Source organism: Hyperoodon ampullatus (genome assembly GCF_949752795.1).
Source record: "Hyperoodon ampullatus genome assembly, chromosome: 9".
Taxonomy (NCBI): domain Eukaryota; kingdom Metazoa; phylum Chordata; class Mammalia; order Artiodactyla; family Ziphiidae; genus Hyperoodon; species Hyperoodon ampullatus.
Genome location: NC_136922.1, coordinates 97,126,979 through 97,147,554, shown reverse-complemented (window position 1 = coordinate 97,147,554; position 20,576 = coordinate 97,126,979). Strand labels below are relative to the sequence as shown.

The 20,576-nt window shown below is 36.8% G+C and overlaps 1 protein-coding gene across 1 annotated transcript in view; it reads right to left on the bottom strand.

Moving 5' to 3' along the window:
* The window catches only part of LOC307058423 (taste receptor type 2 member 39-like), a gene marked incomplete at both ends in the record, with an annotated part of 53,392 nt that extends 34,024 nt beyond the window's left edge, over nucleotides 1-19,368 (bottom strand). Inside the window, 1 exon segment of the mRNA XM_079711868.1 lies at nucleotides 19,042-19,368. Within this exon segment, the coding sequence (XP_079567994.1) occupies nucleotides 19,042-19,368 (327 nt within the window).
* Nucleotides 19,369-20,576: the final 1,208 nt, after the last annotated feature.

Below are 20,576 nucleotides of genomic sequence, written 5' to 3'. Positions count from 1 at the left end.
CCCCATGGTCACAGCTTAATCATATGGCCACATCACACTGCAAGGGAGATGGGAAATGTAGACCACCTGTGTGCCTAGGAGGAAAAGGAAATGGTTTTGGTGAAACTGCTGTGTTACTATATACATACGGTGTGTGTATCTTCATTACTAGTAGATAATACCAAAATGTTTTCCAAAGTTGTACCAATATGCACACCAGCAGGGTGTGAGAATTCCCATCTCATTACAACCTCAGCGATATTTGATATTGTCAGTCCTTGGCTATTCTGGTGGGTGTAGTGGAGCTCATACAAATTTTACTTTGAACTTTTGTTATTATTGCATGTTTTCTGGGTATTGTATATTCTGTTTTTTAAGGTGCCTGTTCCAAGGTTCTTCTCCATTTTTCAATTGGGTTGCTTGTCTTTCCTTATTGATTGCAGGATTTCTGTATATATTGCCTTTTGCTCTTTTAATAATGTCTTTTGATGAACAGATGTTCTTAATTTTAATTTGTACATGCATCAATCTTTTGCTTTATGGTTAATGTTTTCTCTACTCCAAGTTCATGAAAATACTCATTAAGGTTATTGTTTTGTTTCTTTAGACATTTAGATCTATTCACTAGATGGCTTTTGTGTTTGATGTGAAAAGGGACCAAGATAAATATATCTCCATATACTCAATTATCTCTCTACTGTTGTTGAAAGTTTTATTTTCTCATGGCTTTGCAATGCCAACCTCTTTGCATATCAAATGTCCATGTTTTATCATTGTTCTATTTGTTTTCTTTATACCAGTTTTACTCTTTTAATGATTATAATGTTAAGACAAAAATTACTTATGTCACCTGCTCCAGTAATTCTTTCAGACCGGCTCTTCTTCAAGATTTTATCTTGTCCTTATTCTTGACCATTTCCATTTCATGCGTATTTTAAAATCAGCTTGTATAATTCTGCAAATAAAAAGTTGGTATTTTGATTGGGAATACATTGATTCCATAGATCAGTGTTGGGGGATTAATATTTTCACAGTATTGAGTTTAGAGTCTATGAAGATAGTATATCTTTTCATTTATTTAGGCCTTCTTTAATTTCTCTCAGTAATATACCCTGTGGAAAATCTTTTGTTAGATTTTTTTTTCTTGAGTACTTGACATTTTATGCCACTGTAGATGGTATGGTTTAAAAATGTTCATATTCCAATAGTTTGTTATTGGTATATAGAAACACACTTGTTTTTTTAAATTGATCATGTGTCCAGAAATCTTGCAATCACTTAGTAATTCTCATAATTTCTCATTAATTCTTTTGAGTCTTCAAGATCCACAAATACATCACTTACAAATATAACAAGTTTTTTATTCTTACTGTATACTTTTATATCTTTTCCTGACTTATTAAACCACTCAGAATTTCCAGTCCAGTGTTCCATAGGAGTAACTATAAAGGATGCCCAGTGGTGTTTCTGGTTGCAAAGTGAAAGCTGCTAATAGTTCAATGTGAAATTTAATACGTGGTGTGGATTTTTTTAGGTATTCTTTGTAAGAGTAGAGAATTTCCCTTTCATACTAGTTGTGGTAGGCAGAATAGTGCCTCCATCCCCCAAAGATGTCCAAGTCCTCCCCTGCAGAGCCTGGGAATGTGTTACACGGCAAAGGAACTTGGCAGATGTGATTAATGTTAAAGATCTTGAGATGGGGAGATTAGCCTGGATCTTGCAGGTGGGCCGAATATAATCTTGTGAATTGTTAAAATCAGAGAATATTTCTTAGCTTGGGTCAGTTAGAAAGATGTGAAGATGGAAGAAAAGTCAGGGAGACGTAACATGGCTGGCTTTGAAAATGGAGAAAGGGAACCGTGAGCCAAGGCATCAGGACAGCCTCAGCTGGAAAAGGGAAAGAAATGGATTCTCCCTTCATGCCTCCAGGAAATAATGCAGGCTTTGGATACCTTGATTTTAACCCAGTGAGACCTGTTTGGGACTTCTAACCTACAACAGTCAAAGATAATACATTTGACTGTTTAAACCACTAACGTTGTGGCAGTTTTTCTGTGGTAGTAGTAGAAAACTAATTCACTAGTGTAATAAGAGTTTTAAAAAATCAGAGAGAATAAATTTTATCAAAATTTTTTTTCAGTTGAGATGATTATATGATTTGCACTTTAATATGGAGCATTACATTGCTTTTTGAATGTTAAAACAACCTTTTGTTGCAGACAAAAGCTCAGACACAATATGTTATATATAATATATATGCACATATATAGATATGTAAACATATATAGATACATGTAGGTGGATATAGATATATACATAGGTAGATAAATAGATGGATTTAGTTTGATCGAATTTTCTTGGTATCTTTGATTATCTGTCCATGAGTGATATTGACCTGTAATTTTACTTTCTCATAATTTATTTGTCAGAATTTGTTATCTGGGTTAGGCTGGTCTCATAAATTGAGTTGGAAAGTATGGTTCTTCTATTCTCTGAAATAATTGTGTATAATTGTTATTTGTTCCTAAAATACTTGGTAGAAGTGGTTGGTGAAGATAACGGCTTGGTGTTCTCTTTCTGGAAAGATTTTATAGTTTCAGTGCTTTTATAATTAATTATTGGATTATTCAGACTATTCTTCACTTTTTAACGCTATGTTTTATTAAGCTGTGTTGACAAAAAGAAATTGTCTATATCATATTATTTTTAAGATTTATTGGCATAAAGTTGTACATATATTCTGATTATATTGTTAATGTCAGCAGGATCTTTAATTATATCCCTCACGTGTGTATTTTTTGTCCTTTTAAAAATTAGTCTCACCAGGTATTTATTAATTTTATTAGCCTTAAAGAAATTCTTAACATTGTAAATTTTTTTAGTTTATGCTTTTATTTCTCTCATTTATTTATTACCACTTTATGTTTAATTTGCTTTCCCCCCACCCAATTTCTTGGGATGCATGCTTGATTGATTTTCATCTTCTTTTTTTGTTATATATATAACAACAACAACAAAAATATATATATATATTTTAAAGCTATAAATTTGTTTCAAAGCATAGCTTTAGCTGCATCCTGTAAGTTTGTATGTTGAATTTTAATCATCACTTAGTTTAAAATATTTTCTAATTTTCATTGTGATTTCTTCTTTGATATATGTCTTATTTAGGAGTATGCCTTTCTTACTTTCCACATATAGGATTTTTCTTAAGGTTTTACTGAGGTAACAGTTGATATACAAAAAATACTGCACATATTTAATTATACAGTTTTATGAGTTTGGACATATGCGTATACCTGTGAAACTATCACCACAATCAAGGTACTAGATATAGAACTTTTTATTTTTGACTTTAACTTATTTATATTGAATTTGAAGGGTATACAGTAAGTGGTAGAAAGAATAATGGCACCCCCAGTTGTCCATGTCCTAATCTCTGGAACCTGTATGTTACCTTGTATGGCAAAAAGGACTTTCTAGATATCATTAAATGAAGGGCCTTGAGATGGGGAGATTATCCTAGGTTACCTTGCTGGGCTCATTGTGATCACAGAAGTACTTATAAGGGAAAGAATGAGGCAGGAGTGTTAGAGTGAGAGGAGATAAGATGACAGAAGCAGAGGTCAGAGCGATACAAGGAAGGGGCCACAAGCCAAGGGATGTAGGTGGCTTCTATTGACAGAATCTGGAAAAGGAAATATTACGTTCTCCAGTAGAGTCTTCAGAAGGAACACAGGCCTGCTGACACCTTAATTTAGGACTTATAAGCTCCAGACCTATAAGATAATAAATTTGTGTTGTCTTAATCCACTAAATTTATGGTAACTTGTTACAGCAACATTGGGAAACTAATATATGCTGCATAATTTCCATCATTTTATCCATATTGAAATTTTTTTTTTAGTTTCTATGATGTTATTTGTGTGCTTGAAAAGAATGTGTATTTTTGAGTATCATGTTTTTTCTGTATCTAATAGGTCAAGTTTTAGAAAACTGTCATCAAATAGTCTACTTGCTTACTAAATTTATATTAATTTTTTCTATAAAGTACTAATAGTGGTGTGCTGGAATCTTTACAGTCAAAGATTTTAATTTTTCATTTCTTTTTATTCTGTAAAAGTTTGCTTTATGCATTTTGAGCCTGTGTTATTAGGTATATATACATTCAAGATAGTTATATTTTCCTGTTGAACTAAACTTTTGTCAATAAAATTTTATTTTTTTACTTTAGTAATTTTTTGGCTGTAAGTTCTATTCTGTCTCATATTAACATAGTGATATAAGCTATATTTGGTTAGTTATTGTCTGTTGTTCTCTTATATGCTTTCATTTTCAGTATTTTCATACTCATATTTGAGATGTGTCTTTGATAAGCAGTATGTCATTGAGTTTTGGATTGCTTATACGGTCTGAAAATATTAGTGTTCTAATTTAGGCATTTAATCAATTTACACCTGGCATAATAATTGATATATGTGGGTTTTAACTAGTATCAAACTATATGATTTATATTTTTCTATCTCCTCTATGTTTCCTTTTCCATTCTTTTTTGTTTTCTTTAGAATTGATAACACTTCTTATTATTCAATATCTTTTCTGTATTAGCTTTCATGTTATATAGGCTATTACTGTTTTTGTGGTTATGCTAGAAATTTTAACAGGCATATGTAACAAGACAGAGTCTAATATTAATTACGTCAACTTTCTCTGAACAGTACAAAGCCTTAGATAATTTTAATTCCTTTACCTGTACCTGCAACTTTGTATGCCGTTGTTGTGGTGTATTTTAATTCTCTTTATATATTTTTGAATACAGTTTTCTTGTAAATGTTTTTATTGAGGTATAACATACATAAAATGCCCAGATTTCAAGTAGAGCTTAATGAATTTTTTACAAAGGAATACCCCTCTGAAACCACCATCCAAATTAAGATACAGATTATTCCTTGTACACTAGAAACCTCATTTGTGCCCCCTTCAAGTCAATAGCCCCAACGTTAAACCAAAATTCCTATTTCTATCACCTAAGACTGTTTTTTTTTCTTTTCCTGAGCTTCATATAAATAGAATCTATCTATCTATCTATATCAATCTCCACTTGTTGGCTTCTGGGCTTCTTTCTGTCAACATAATTTCTGTAAATTATTGCACTTAGCAGTAATTAAATCTTTTCCATTGTCATTTAATATTACATTATATAAACGTACCATTATTTTTCATTCTACTCTTGATGCGCAATTGAGATTTTTTTCCCCATTTTTGCTATTTTGAAGAAAACTGTTATTTTTTTTTCATACATGGTTTTAGTACAGACCAGAACCTAACTGCAACACTTACAGATCCCTGTGGCCCTGCCCAGGTCCAGTTCAGAGCTCTGCCCCAGACACAACTCACTACCACAGATCCACTCATTTATCTTGACTATATACAGTCAGAGCTACTATACTGTGACACATGTATTCCTAAAAATTACTACGCCATGCAAAATGTCACAACAAAACCCATAAGACTTACGAGAAAAATGAGAGTAAGGGCATACCACTCAAAAACATTGTCAGTAATACATAAAAGGAGGAACCTAATAAAAGAATGGTATAATATTACATATGTCAGATGGTTAAGAAATATAAATATAAACACTGCAATAAATATGACACAGCCTTAAAAAAAGACATGATGTTTGCTTGTGGAAGTAGATAACAGAGGGTGGCAGCTTGTGAGTTATTGTGAAATCGTGGGAAGAGGATTATCTGAAATCAGACAGAAAGTTGTAACACTGGATGTGGGTGGGTAGGTGTGATTCATTTTCCTTGCTTTGGTATTGGCTTCTGATCTTTTACAACCCTTAAATCCTTGAGCATGTTTTTTTTGCCTTTGGATTATAGGTCTTTTAAGGTTTATAATGGATGCCTGTTTCATCAAAATTGCAATTTTTGATCCACTGTGTAGCCTCCTTCTTCAATTAACTTTAGTGTTACTGCTGGAAAGTGACACTTTCTTTTTATGGCTTTTTTATCTGCATTCATGGTTTCACCTGAGAGCTGAAGACTTTGGAAACTGTAGTGATATTTGAAGTCATCAAACTAGCAACTAATAGCACTTAAAGGAGCGACTTCTGCAGAATTTGGCAATTTCTGTTTAAAGTTCTCAGATATAAATAGTATTGTCTTTTTTTAGTTTGCATCGCTTGGCATTTTGAGCCAGGTCACTTAGATATGTTTGGGATGTTGAGTGTGTATTTATTTATATAGAAAAGTTTGTGAATACAAAGGCATAATAGAATACAACCTTGTAAGATAACACACCCAGTGAACTGGGGTAGCTGGTAGACCTTTGAGGTATGTGAGTGTGTTTTGTGTATTCCTATGTGGATTGGTTCAGCTGGGTGCAGTTTCTACTTCATCTTGTGGTTCTTGCTGGTGAAACTGTCTGCAAGGAAATGTGAAATTCTCATTATGCTCAAGTTGTTTTCCAATAATTAATCAAACTGAAAAAAATTCAAGTTTTCAAAACAAGTGTTACAGCATAATTGACTGTATTTGAGAATGGAATAGACCAGTCATGAAGCATCCAGTATTCAGAGGGTATCCAGTTGTTCAGCTTTAGCTATTGCCAAAAAAGTTTTCTAGTATTCATCCCAACAGCAATGTGTTCTGTGGCTCTACATCGTCACCAGCAATATTTTGTCACTTTTCCCCCCCTTAGCTATTCTGTAATGTGTGCAATGAAATCTGATGGTAGTTTTTATTTGTATTTACCCAGGGACAAATAGTAACGAGGCCATTTTCATAAGATTATTGCCCATTTGTACACACTCAATTGTGGAATACCTATATAAGTCTTTTCCATGCTATTATATATTCTTATTCATTTGGGATCAGGCAAAGTAGCAGAGTAGTCAAGAACACAGGTCTTGAAATCAGACAGACTTGAGTTTAAAGCCTTGTTCTGCCTCTAACTGGTAGTGTGATTCTGTACTAATTTCTTTACCTTTCATATTAAGTACTCAAAAATGTTACTTATCCCTATTTTTAATGGAAGTTCATAGTTTCATCACATGGATGTACCCTAATTTTCATGAAGAAATTATATCAAGGGATTTATCTCAGGTTGGAACCGGAATAGTTATTATGGCACAAGGTCTTTTGGAACCTTTCTCAGATTTGAGTGTGTGGTCAAATATTTAATAGTGGTTAGAGGATTCCAACTGTGGAGGGGTTTGTAGGCCTGAATAAAGCAGAGCTGTCCCTAGGTAACAAAATCATAGTACTTGCTTATTTGTAGAAGTTTGTGCTTCTATGAATATTTTGTTAGAATTTGCAGGATTTCTTCTTGTACAGTAGATTTCCTAGAAGAAGATAGGCCATCATTCTCAACGTGACCTAACCCACAGAGATTTATTTATTCCATACAGCTGTTGACTAAGTCCAGGAACTGTTTGGCTTCAGGGATTTATATTTTCCTGAGTGTTGCATTGATATTTCAGGGCACTACATATTTGGTGTTGTGTGAGAATAGGGTACCATCCCACCCCACAGACTGAGTATGTCACCCGTTCCCTCTTCAGTTATTAGGAAGCAATTTAAACTGTCAAACGGGCTTCTCTGGTGGCGCAGTGGTTGGGAGTCCGCCTGCCGATGCAGGGGACGTGGGTTCGTGCCCCAATCCGGGAGGATCCCACATGCCGTGGAGCGGCTGGGCCCGTGAGCCATGGCCGCTGGGCCTGCGCGTCCGGAGCCTGTGCTCCGCAGCGGGAGAGGCCACAACAGTGAGAGGCCTGTGTACTGCAAAATAAATAAATAAACTGTCGAACATTGCCTTTCAATTTGAGATGATTTTAAGTGTTTTTGAACTTTCCTTGGAATAATAGCTCCCATTCAGATGATGTGCCTGTTGGGTTAGTGATGCAAGAGTCAGAAGGATTTACTCTAAGTCCTAGTTGCTCCTTGCCAGAGATGCCATATTCTTTGATTGGCTGACACTGTCCTCTCTTTGGGCCGTTATACTTATGTGTATCGTTTGGCAATCTTCAAATTCCTCTCGAATTATTATTTTTTCATCATCTCGAAGAGATATAGTACCTCAAAGTTGATGTTACTAGACATGCTTATATAGTCACATTTTAAAAAATTTATTTATTTGGCTGTGTTGGGTCTTCGTTGCTGCGCGTGGGCTTCTCTCTAGTTGTGACGGGCGAGCGGGGGCTACTCTTTGTTGCGGTGTGCAGGCTTCTCACTGCGGTGGCTTCTCTTGTTGCAGAGCGTGGGCTCTAGGTGCGCGGGCTTCAGTAGTGTGGTGTGTGGACTCTAGGGCACGTCGGCTTCAGTAGTTGTGGCGCACGGGCTCAGTTGCTCCGCATGTGGGATCTTCCCTGACCAGGACTTGAACCCGTGTCTCTTGCATTGGCAGGCAGATTCTTAACTATTGCCCCACCAGGGAAGTCCCTATAGTCACATTTTTAATCAACCAGAGATTTTAGTGCCCGAGGTTGAGAAAACTGTATTCTTCATGTTGAGTTATACAAGGTACCATGTTCATGGAAGAATGAAAACTTCACAATGAAGTGAATGAAATAATAAAGAAAACTACATTCTTTATGGGGATGGGAACCTGGAAAGTACCTAGTTGGTTGAATCTGGAGAAGAAGGTTAAGGTATAAATGGGTCATGGAGAGGTGGGCAGAGGTCAAATTAGAAGGATTCGGGGTTCAGAAAGGAAGAAGTCTGAATGGCTCAGGTCCAGAAGAACCCCTTTGGCAGACTCTGTTTGCGCCCAAAGTAGAAGCTGTTTAATACTATGGCCAGTAGGCAAGTGTTGGGCTGGTTGTACCTTTAAACATAAAACAGATTCCTGGACTCCATCCACATTGATTTTGATTCGGGAGTTTGGTAAAATGATGTAGGAATTTGGTATTTTGATAAAAACCTCTAGGAGATTCTGATGTGCTACCAATGATACAGAAAACCTAAAATACATAGATTAGGGTGGGGGGTCATATTCTTAGGGAGCAGCAATTTGAGGGAAACCTGAAAGCTAAAAAGATAGCCAGGGGCTTCCCTGGTGGCACAGTGGTTGAGAGTCCGCCTGCCGATGCAGGGGACACGGGTTCGTGCCCCCGTCCGGGAAGATTGCACATGCCGCGGAGCGGCTGGGCCCGTGAGCCATGGCCACTGAGCCTGCGTGTCCAGAGCCTGTGCTCCGCAACGGGAGAGGCCACAACAGTGAGAGGACCGCATACCGCAAAAAAAAAAAAAAAGTAGCCAGGAAGATGGACATCTCCCAGCGTGGTCTAAAACAAGCCTAAAGATATTATAACCCTGCCCTGAGGTTCAATCCATTCTCCCCTGCTGATGTTTTTTAAGGAGTTTTTAGTTACAAATTTAGGCTGAAGCTCTAATGAAGTTGGAGCATTAGAATTTAATAAACCATAGGTTCTCAAATCCCCATGTGATTAAGCATTGAGTGAGCAGTTAAAAAAAAAAATTGAGGCCCATCTTAGAGATCTGAATCAAAATCTCTGGGTATGCAGGGCTTTGGCATTTTAAAATTTAGACTAATGTACTTACGTTTCAAATACAGATATTGTTTGTTAAGGAAACAGTTTGACGTGATTATGCCATGATTTTATTGACCTTGGAGGAAGCCATGTGGAAGCAAGATGAGAGATGTAGGGAGGGAGATGAGGGAAGTATTTGTGTGTGCTTCTCCCCTCTGCCCAGCACCGTCACACACAGGGACCCCACCTTCAGGCAAACTGCCTTGGATGTTATCAACAGGATGTGCACGTGCCATAGACGGAATCTGTGTTCCAAACAAACTGAGCTTCTGAATGTCCTGAACATGGTTTGGAGCCATCATTGATGGTGCTCTTTCTCTTGTAGCCCACATCCAGTCGACCAGCAAATCCTGTGGTTTCTGCCTTAAAAGTACCTAGAATGCCATCACATTTCCCATCTCTGATGCTACCCCCTCAGTCAAGCCCTAAGCACCCGTCACCTGGGCAGCATGTGCTAACAGCTCTCCTTGCTTCCACTTTTGCCCTCATATACTCTAGTCTATGGGTAGGAGCCAGGGTGTGATCCTTTAAACAAAAAAGAAGTCAGATTTTGTACTACCCCTTCAAAACAACGGCAAAACCCTTCCTGATGGCTTTCCATTATATGTAGAATAAATGTCAATTCCCCTCCCCTGTCATGGCCTAGGAAGCCCTAGGAGATCTGGTCACTACGAAATTTTCCAATCTCAACACCTATTGCTGTTCCTCTTCCTTATTCTGCTTCATTTGCCTTGACCTCTTGCTCTTCGTTAAACAATCCAAAGCAAATTCTTGCTTCGGGACCTCTGTCCTACATGTCAACCTCTCCCTTAGGTATGGGAATGGCTGGCTCACTCTGCTCAAATGGTTCACTTTCTGGGAGCTCTTCCATCAAAACCTTTTTAACATGGTCACTTCCAGACTCTTCACCCTTTGCCTTACTTTGTTTTTCTCCGTCATGCTTATTTATTTAATTTATTTATTTATGGCTGCGTTGGGTCTCCGTTGCTGCGCACAGGCTTTCTCATCACCGTGGCAACTGCCAACTCCTGGAAGTAGAGGGATGAATGAGATGCCCTCTGGCAAGTAAAGGGATATGAGGAGAAGGCTGAAAGAGAGAGGTGTATTGAATTAGGATTCTCAGCCCTCCACCGCGGCCAATGTTTCTCTCGTGGCAGGGATAAGAATTTGAGAAAAAAAACTTTCTTTTCATCAAAATGTCTGAGCCCTACTTCCTGCCTTCACCGTGTGGGTTCACCCTTGGGCGTCTCCTATGCCAGGAGGGGAGCTCCTCTTCTTCCCCTGGATAGAGACAAGAGCAATGGGACTGACTAGGTCATCTCCTAGAGGAATCACACTTCCTTCTCCATAGGCAAAGGCATCACATACCTGGATGTGTAGGATAATAGCTAAGGAGGTGAGAAAGGAGGAGAAGTAGACAGCTTTAGTTGCTCACCATATTCTCCTCTGACACACATTTGTGCAAGTGTTGATAATGAGTCATGGAATGGGGGGTAGGGAGTGATACTCTAGTACGTGTGTGTGTGACTTCACGTGTTAGCTGAGTGTGGGTGATCACAGTCTGATGTGCCTGTGCATGGACCTGTGTCTTGATGTTTCTAATGTAAGTCAGTGTCTTTCTGCACATGGGTCTGTGAGTTCTGTATATGCCTGTGCACCCCCAGAGCTGTCTTTCTGCTGCTTTGCCTCACTTCCATATGTTGACCCTGGAAGTCCAAGACCAGAATAGATATCCGGATGCTGGGCCAAGCCAAGAAACATTGGGCTAAATCACTTAGGACATTGGGTTAATCCTACAGTGTTGTTTTTGGATGATTCGGGAGACATGAATCTTTGGGACAGAAAATTCACCTTGTGACTGCTGGTCCTGGAATGGCGTGGACAGGACTGAGTCACCCCAGTAGCTACTGAAGGAGGAACTGTTTCTCAAACTCCTGAGAGGGGCATCCCAGGAAACATACCCATCCCCTATAGTATTTTTCAACCAGGCAGATAATCCATACGGAGAGATGACTACCTGTTTCTCTAATTTAATGACTATGTTAGGGGCTGGGGAAGAGTGGGATAAAAAGATGTCCCTCACTGAGCCTTGAAGGAACTGGTTCTGCACCAAAGAGGGAGAAATACTGAGGGAGGTGAGGTCATAGGGAGGAAGGGTGCTGCCTGTCAAGCTCAGCTGCCCTGGGATCACTGCATAAGCCATATACATAGCTAATGTCACCACCGGTTAGTAGAGTACAGGAAATCCACTGAGAATTTAACCTATCACACACTGTCCTGTCTTCTCCATTCGCTTAGTCCCTATTCTATAATATGCCATGTCTGCGTTTCTGAAGGGAGAGATATAAGTATGAGGGAATAAGCTGCTTCCTTCCCTCGAGGTAATACTCTCTGGTTTTGGCAATTCTATGCCTAAGGGATGATCAGCTGGAAGTTGTCAAAGAGGATCTGGGTTCGTGGCTGATGACGATGACCAAAGCTGTAAGGGCTTCATTAGTCGCTGACCCAGGAAGCTGATCATCTCCTTTCCCACAGTGCACTAAGGTTCTGGTTCTTGATGTGAGTGCACAATAGAGTCACCTGGGGAGCCTCACTCCATGACGAATTAATGACATCAGAATTTCTGGGGATGGCACCTTGGCATCACTATTTTAAAATACAACTTAGAACTGGTTGTAACATATAGCCAGGCTTGCAAAACACTGAAATTATGCTACCCCTCAGTATGGAAACATGAACCCAGAAGAGTCAACCAGGCACCTCAATATTGAAGGAGGGATAGAAAGGGAGACTATGTCTCCTTTATCCATATGAGATGCTGGGTGAACTGTCCGCCATGTTCAGTGGACATGTCTGAAAACAGAGTAGACCAGTTAGATTTTCTCTCTCAGTTTTAAGGCATCCAGTGGTGGATGACTGACCTGAAAGTTAGGATAAGTTGGGGCGTGGTGGTCTTTATACGAGTTTATGGTCATGAAGATTTATCAGGTAGAGAAACTCAGAGGAAGTTGGTCAGGAAAGGGAAGAGGGTGAAAGAGCAGCTGGAGGAGCAAAAGAGCGACCTGGGGGATGTAGAGAGGGAAGGATGGCTATAGCCCTCAGAGATGCCTGATTTCTCACCTTGCTGAGGTCTTTTCTTAGATTGCATTGCAACCAGAAGAACCGTAACTAGGACTCTGATTGAGAAGCTCAAGTGGGAAAGATGCCCTTTCCTGTCATGTCTTCAAGCCTGGCATATACCTGTCCTCCATCTCAAATGTACTTCCTTTCCCTCTCTGTCACTCACACTTACTTCTTTTTAAAGAACAGTTTGAGTATCACTTCTGCTTGGCTTCCTCAGAACAAGTTACAACCCACTCTTTGCTCACTTTTGCTCACCCAGGATTTTGCTCATATCTTTATTCCTTTCCACATTAAATTATAATTTACTGTTTACTTGTCTTCTCTACTCGATTTTGAGCTCTTCAAGGATAGAGGTTATGTCTGATTTATATTTTTCACCGGTATCTAATGTAGTTCTTGGTATATAGAGTTGCTGAATAGAAGCTTGCTAATTGAATACATTCTTAAAGATCAAATGGGCCTGAGTTTGTTAAACTTTCTGTTTTCTCATAAACGCGGAAAAGGATTGATAAACCTAAAGTCTTCCTGGAATTCCAGATCTGAAGCTTGCAAGTAAATTTCCCCATAGTTTCTTATTTAAAATATCTACTAAAAACCCTTAGCAGAAAATGGTCCTCTTCCGTCTTTAAACATAATGCTTTCACAGAAAATTTAAAAGAGAACTAAGACATAAAAATAATAAGATTAGTTTATAAACAACAAGGTCCTACTATATATAGCACAGGGAACTATATTCACTATCCTATGATAAACCATAATGAAAAAGAATATAAAAAAGAATGTATATATATGTATAACTGAATCACTTTGCTGTAGAGCAGAAATTAACACAACATTGTAAAACAACTATACTTCAATAAAAAATTAAAAAAAATAATATTTATTAGACTGAACCTGTTTTGTTCTTTAATGGCAGTAGGCCTTTACAAATTAATTATCCAAACAATTAAAATGAGCCAGTTAACATACTGCCCCAAACACGGGAAACTTGCCAACTTAATGGTTTCTATAGTGACACAGTGACTCGAATTACGTCAGTGGTTGTGTAAATACTTGACACCTGGAACCAAAATGGAACTATATTTTGCATACCTATCTGAGCCAATTGTGTGATACCTATGAGTATATCTGGAACTCTGTGGATAGCGTATAAACCTCATAGAAGTATATTGCTGTGACCCTTCTTTTATGACTTTGGATGCATTCAATAAAGAGTTATAGGTCTTGTGTTACAGTCCACTACTGGCAAGTCAGCCTCTAATGAGCCAAGTATGAACCAATTGAATTAAGAGTATTTTTTAAAATTTAAAACTTTGTCACCTATTAACAAAGTATATCCTTTATCCTCATTTCTCATTCCCATTTTCCTCACCTTTCCTACCAGCAAGCAATTTAATCTGCTCAGTTTCTATTTTCTGTGTGTGTTCTTGGAAAACATATATAATCATGCTTTGTGTGCAGATGCTTTTATTTATTCTTTAAAATTTTTTATTTTGAGATAATAGTAGATTCACAAGAATTTATAAGAAATAGTACAGAAAGATCCCATTTACTCTTAACCCAGTTTTGCCCAATGGTAACATCTTAAAAAACCAAACAGTAATCCCCCGCAACCCCCGTGTACAGTTTTGCTTTCTATGATTTGTTACCCATGGCCTATCTGGTTGACATGTTGGTCTAAAAATATTAAGTGGAAAATTCCAGAAATAAACAATTTATAAGTTTTAAATTATGCATTGTTCTGAGTAGTGTGAACAAATTTTGCTCCATCTGACAAGATGTGAATCATCCCTTTGTCCAGCACATCACGCCTGTTAGTCATTTAGTAGCTGACCTGGTTATCAGGTCAACTGTTGTGGTATCACAATGGTTGTGTTCATCCCTTATAATGTAACCCTTGTGCTGTAACCCTTATTTTATTCAATAATGGCTATAGCTTTTTACCTTCCCACCAGCAGTGTATGAGTGATCCAGTTTTACCACATCCTCACCAGCATATAGTGTTGTCACTATTTTTATTTTAGGTATTTGATAAGTAAATCTATGATGGGTTATATCTGATTGTAATTCTATTTTCCCAGTGGCTAATGATGTTGAACATCTTTTCATGTGCTTTTTTTTCTATCTTTATATCTTTTTTGATTAAATGCCTTTTCTTGTCTTTTGCTAGCTCTCTAATTGGATTTTTTGTATTTCTAATGTTGGGTTTGAGAGCTCTTTATATATTCTAGATATAGCCTTTTTTTGGATGTTTAGTTTGCAAATATTTTTTCTAGTCTAGAGTTTGACTTTTCATCCTCTTAACAGATTATTTTCCAGAGTAAAATTATAAATTTCGATGAAGTCCAATTTATCCAATTTTCTCTTCATGGATTTTACTTTCCATGTGAAGTTTGAGGCCTCTTTATGCCTAGTCCTAGCTCCTGAAAAAATTTTCTCCTATACTTTTTTCTATGAGTTTTATACTTTTATGTTTTATATTTGTCTATGATCCATTTTGCGTAAATTTTTATACAAGGTATGGGACTTGGGTCAGGGTTCTAAGGGTTTGTTTTTTTTTTTAAATCTAAGAATGCCCAATTGCTCCAGCACTATTAGTTGAAAAAGCTATCTTTCCTTCATTAAATTGCTTTTGCACCTTTGTGAAAAATCGGTTGGACATATTTGTGTGGATCTATTTCTGGGTTATCTGTTCTGTTCCATTTGTCTGTGTGTCTACTTGAATGCCAATACCACATAGTGTTGATTATTGTAACTATATAATAAGTCTTGAAATTGGGTAGAACATTTCCTGCCACTTTATTCTTTTCCAGAATTGTTTGCGCTTTTCTAATTCCTTTGCATTTCCATGTAAATTTTAGAATAATCTTGTTGATATCTATAAAAAATCTTGCTGGAAATTTGATAAGAGTTGTGCTAAATCTGTATACCAATTTGAGAAGAATTGACATCTTTACTATGCTGAGACTTCCCATCCACTCACATGCCTGTCTTTCTATTTGTTTGGATCTTTTGATTCTTTTCATCAGTATTATGTAGTTTTCAGCATACAATTCCTATATGTATTTTGTTAGATTTACACCTATGTATTTTACTTTTTAAAGAAATTGTACATGGTATTAGATTTTAAATTTCAGTATCTTCTATCTGTTCACTGCTAGCATATAAAATATAATTGATATTTGCATATTTATCTTGTATCCTGCAGCCACTGCTAGCATATAAAATATAATTGATATTTGCATATTTATCTTATATCCTGCAACCTCTGAACTCACTTTTTAGTTCTAGGTGGGCTTTGGGGGAAGATTTCTTAGGAGTTGTACATAGACAAATATGTCATTTGCAAGTAAGAGCATGTTAATTTATTCATTTATGACATAAATGCCTTTTATTGCCTTTTTGTATTGGTTAGAACTTGTATTGGTGCTATGTTGAATAAGAGTAATGAGAGCAGACATCTGTGCCTTATTCCGAGTCTTAAGGGCAAAGCATTCAGTCTTTCACCATTAAACACAATGTTAGCTAAAGGTTTTTTTTCCTGCAGATGCACTTTATCAGGTTGAGGTAGTTTCCCCTCTGTTTTTGTATTTTTTTGAGAGTTCTTATTATAAATGAGTGTTGAATTTGTCAAATGCTTTTTTCTGCACTGGTTGATATTATCATGTAATTTTTCTTTTTTAGCTTGTTAATGTGGTAGGTTACATTGATTTTTGAATATTGAATCTCTGATATCACTGGAATAATCCCCACTTGGTCATTTTGATAATTCTTTTTACATATTGCTCAATTCTCTTTGCTAATATTTTGTTAGGGATTTTTGAGTATATGTTCATGAAGGATATTAGTTTGTGGTTCTCTTGCACTGTCTTTACCTGGTTTTAGTATTAGGGTAATATTAGCTTCATAGAGTGCATTGAGACATATTCCCTTTCCATCTACTTTCTGAATGAGGCTGTATAGAACTGATATTAATTCTTCTTTAAATTTTGGGTAGAATTATCCAGTTAAACCATCTGGACCTGAAAGTTTCTTTTTGGAGAGTTTTAAAATTATGACTTCAACTTCCTTAATAGTAATTGGGTATTCAGAATTCACACCTATTTTATATTGGGTGAGTTGTGCTAGTTTGTGCTTTTTGAGGAAGAGGTCTATCTTGTATAAATTGTCAAATTTATGTGTGTAGAGTTGTTCGTAGTAGTTTCTTATTATCCTTGTAAGTCTTCAGTGTCCGTAGTGATATCTCTTGCTTCGTTCCTAATACTGGTAATTATGTCTTCTCTTTTTATTGTCTGCATTTTTAGAAATTTGCCAATTTTATTGATGTTTTCAAAGAACCAGATCTTCTTTTCATTGATGTTCTCTACTGCTTTTCTGTTTTCAATTTTATTTATTTATGCTCTTGGTTTATTATTTCATTTCTTCTTTTGCTTTGGGTTTATTTTACTTTTCTTTTTCTAGGTTCTTTTTTTTGTTTTTTCCATCATGCTACTCAGAACCACACAGAATATAAAACTTAGGAGTCTGTTCAAGTCGTGTGCTCATTTTTAATTGTCTTGTCTATTTGTTGTTGAGCTTTAGGAGTTCTTTATTCTGGAAATGAAACTTTTATTTTTTTCTTTTTCTTTTTTTTCAAAAAAATTTTTCTTTTAATTGGGGTATAGTTGTTTTACGATGTTGTGTTAGTTTCTACTGTGCAGCGAAGTGGAGTTCCCTGTGCTATACAGCAGGTTCTTTTTTTAGGTTCTTAAGGTGGGAGCTTAGATTATTGATTTAGGACTTTTTCTCTTTTCTAGTGCATACATTTTAGTGCTATAAATTTCCCTTTCAGCACTGCTTTATCTGTGTCTCACAGCTCTGTTCATTTTTTTCTGTCCATTTTCTTTTTTCTGTTTTCCAGTTCACTGCTTCATTCCTCTGTTTCCTTCATTCTGCTGATGAGCTCATCTGCTGAGCTTTTTATTTTGGTTTCTTTATTTTTTTACATCTAAAAAAACCTAATTGTTAAATAAATATTAATTAAATGAACAAATTGTTAATTTTAATGAAATAAATGCAATACCTATACATATTAAATTATTTCAGCAATATTAAAATAAGTAGAAATAAATACTATTTTATTTAGAAATTAAAATAAATTTTTTCTAAAATAGTAAATTTCTAATATATCCATTTAGTTCTTCTGTAGTGTTTTCCAGGTTGATTTTTTTGGTCAGGGAGCTAGCATCAGTTCTCGTTCTTTTTCATAGAAAAAGGAAGCTAAATCAGAAACATAATCATAATAGAACAATATGCTGTAACACTGCCCTGTTTCTATTAGCATCTTTGCTAGTAGAAACAGGAGGACTTTCAAAAAGATAAGATTATATTTAGAGATGCAGTTGCAACACCATAGCTATCAGCAAAAGATTCTTCTGATAGCTGTCCTCTACTATTCATACTAAAGAATTAACATAGGGCTACTTCCCAAAAGGATAGAGGAGCTTTCAGAGAAGGCAAAGTTCAAAGGTATATTACATAATAGGCTAGATGATGCTATAGTAACAAACATAATAAAAGTAGGAGTGGATTAACGCGCCCAAAGTCTCTCAGTATGCAAAATCTACCATGAGTCCAGGGCAGCTATCTTCTGTATGGATATGGCTCAAGATTCTAGGTGCCTTTCTTGTGCATCTCAATACAATTACATGTTTCCTTAGTTAATGTGGTAGGGGAATAGAACATGGAGTCTCTTAAATGTGTGCACCATGATTGAGTCACGACATTTCTATTCATATGTGCCTGGTCCAAGCAAGTCGCATGACCATGCTCAAATTCAGGAGTGTGAGATGAGAGAGAGGGAAACAGAGAAAAAGAGACAGAGAAAGAAAACCCTACTGTATATAATGCACCTTGTTAGGTAATTTTATACATATTACAGTGCAAATTACTTTTAATTTATGCAACATTCTTGTGGTGTGTTTATTTTCTCCACTTCTACAGAGAAGGGAATGGAGGCTCAAAGAGATTGCCTAAATTGTAAAGTCGGGATTTGACTTTGTAAAGCCACCCAGGCCTCTCCGACTTTAACACTCATGCTTTTTAACATTTACAGTGATAAACAACCTATAATGCTCAATCCAACATTCTCTCCACTAATTCTAACTTGGTTGAGCATCATGGAATAGGCGAGGCATGAAAATTAATCACACTAGATGGAGGCAGTACAGTATAGTAGAAGAGTTCAATTTAACAAATTTTTAGTCAGCCCCTTCTATGTACGAGTTACCAGGAGAGCTCATAATCTAAGAGAGATGTAACCTAATGGACACCACTTGGCATATAATACAGTAGAAATTTTCACAGAATGCCATGAAGACATTCAAAGATTCATTTAGTACAATAAGTGGAGGTGGAGTCGGTGCATTCTTCTTGGAAAAGATGATGTCTGAGTTTAGTCTTTTAAACTTGATTATCTCTGCTACTTTGGGGCTAATTTCATTCATTATATTCTCATTTATCACTCCTCCCTGTAACCTGTTGATCTCCCAGACATCAGCGAAGACTTTGGCATCTGGCTGGTAATTATCTTTCTCACCCCCTGTTATGCCACCATTCCAGGTAATGAGTATGTCTATGCGGATAATCCATTCAACACCTTGGCCTCTAGTGATCTTCTCAACCCCATTGACTTCTTCCTGAACTCCACTCCAATGACTTGCTTTCATCGTTGTCATTAAGAACTCAGAACTGTGGGTATTTAAGTTACAGATCAAGTCTATAAATTATAATTCTATCAATTAGCTGGACCATTCAGATTGTGTCCTATTCCACCAATCTCTAACTCCACAATTCATTATTTCTAACCAGGCACCTGAAAGATAGAGGGACTACAGGGTTTTGTGAGGCAGGCTGAAGCTTGGGGGTATGGCCCCTACAGATGCATCATTTCATTTAGAGATAGCAGCAAGAAAGATGAGGAAGCTGATAAGAAATTTAGTGTATAATCTGTAGTAGCTGTGGCAGAGTTTCAACGCCACTTCTTTACTGTAACATCTTCTGAGTTGCTTTCCTAGTCCAACCAAAAATGGTTCTCGATCTGGCTAGGTGAACTGTCAAAAGAATACAAAATAAATTATCAAAGAATGAGGAATAATAAACAGGCATTCCAAATTTCATGAAAGGAAAAAATTTGCTAAAAAAGTGCGTACGTTTCTTCTTTAATTTATACCACACCTCCCCAGAGAAGAATGGGGTGAAGTTTCCAAAAAAAGTCTTAGGGCTAAATAAACTTAAAACTGAACTGAAAACATATTCTGTTTTTTAATACAACACTTGTAATTAAGCAAAACTGAAGAACAATAAATTGAACCTAGAAAAAAGAGTGTCCTATGTTGAAAGTTGGGGAAAAAAAAAGATTAATAAACAGAGACTGAGGACAGAGATGGGAAATTTCCTGGTTCTCTGAAGAGATATTCTATGCATGTGCAAGGGGCTGTGGGATGATTTCTCAGACCTGGCATTTTGAATTTGGTTCAAAACCTATGATTTTCCAAAATGGTGACTCTCATTTTCTTTGGGTAGATGGATAACAGGCAATTTTTATTTCTGTCTTCTGGTAATCAGAAAAAAAAAGCACAAATTATTTCTAAAAGAAACTGTTTTTCTTTTTTCTTGTTAGACACAATAACTACCATTAGTCTTGTGCATCTTGGTCTTGACTTGGGTAGTTTGGACACATAGAAAGGAGGTAGAGAAAAGGAGTGCTATCGGAGCTCAGAAATTGGGACAAAAGAAAACCTGTGGTGATGTGAGCATGAGAAGGAATGCCTGAGGACTGTAAGAGGTGAAAGGCAAGGTGAGGAAGTGGGAGACAATGGTTTACGTGTAGCTCCTCTGTGTAGAGAGAAAGTAGGTGATCGGAAAGATGCTCATC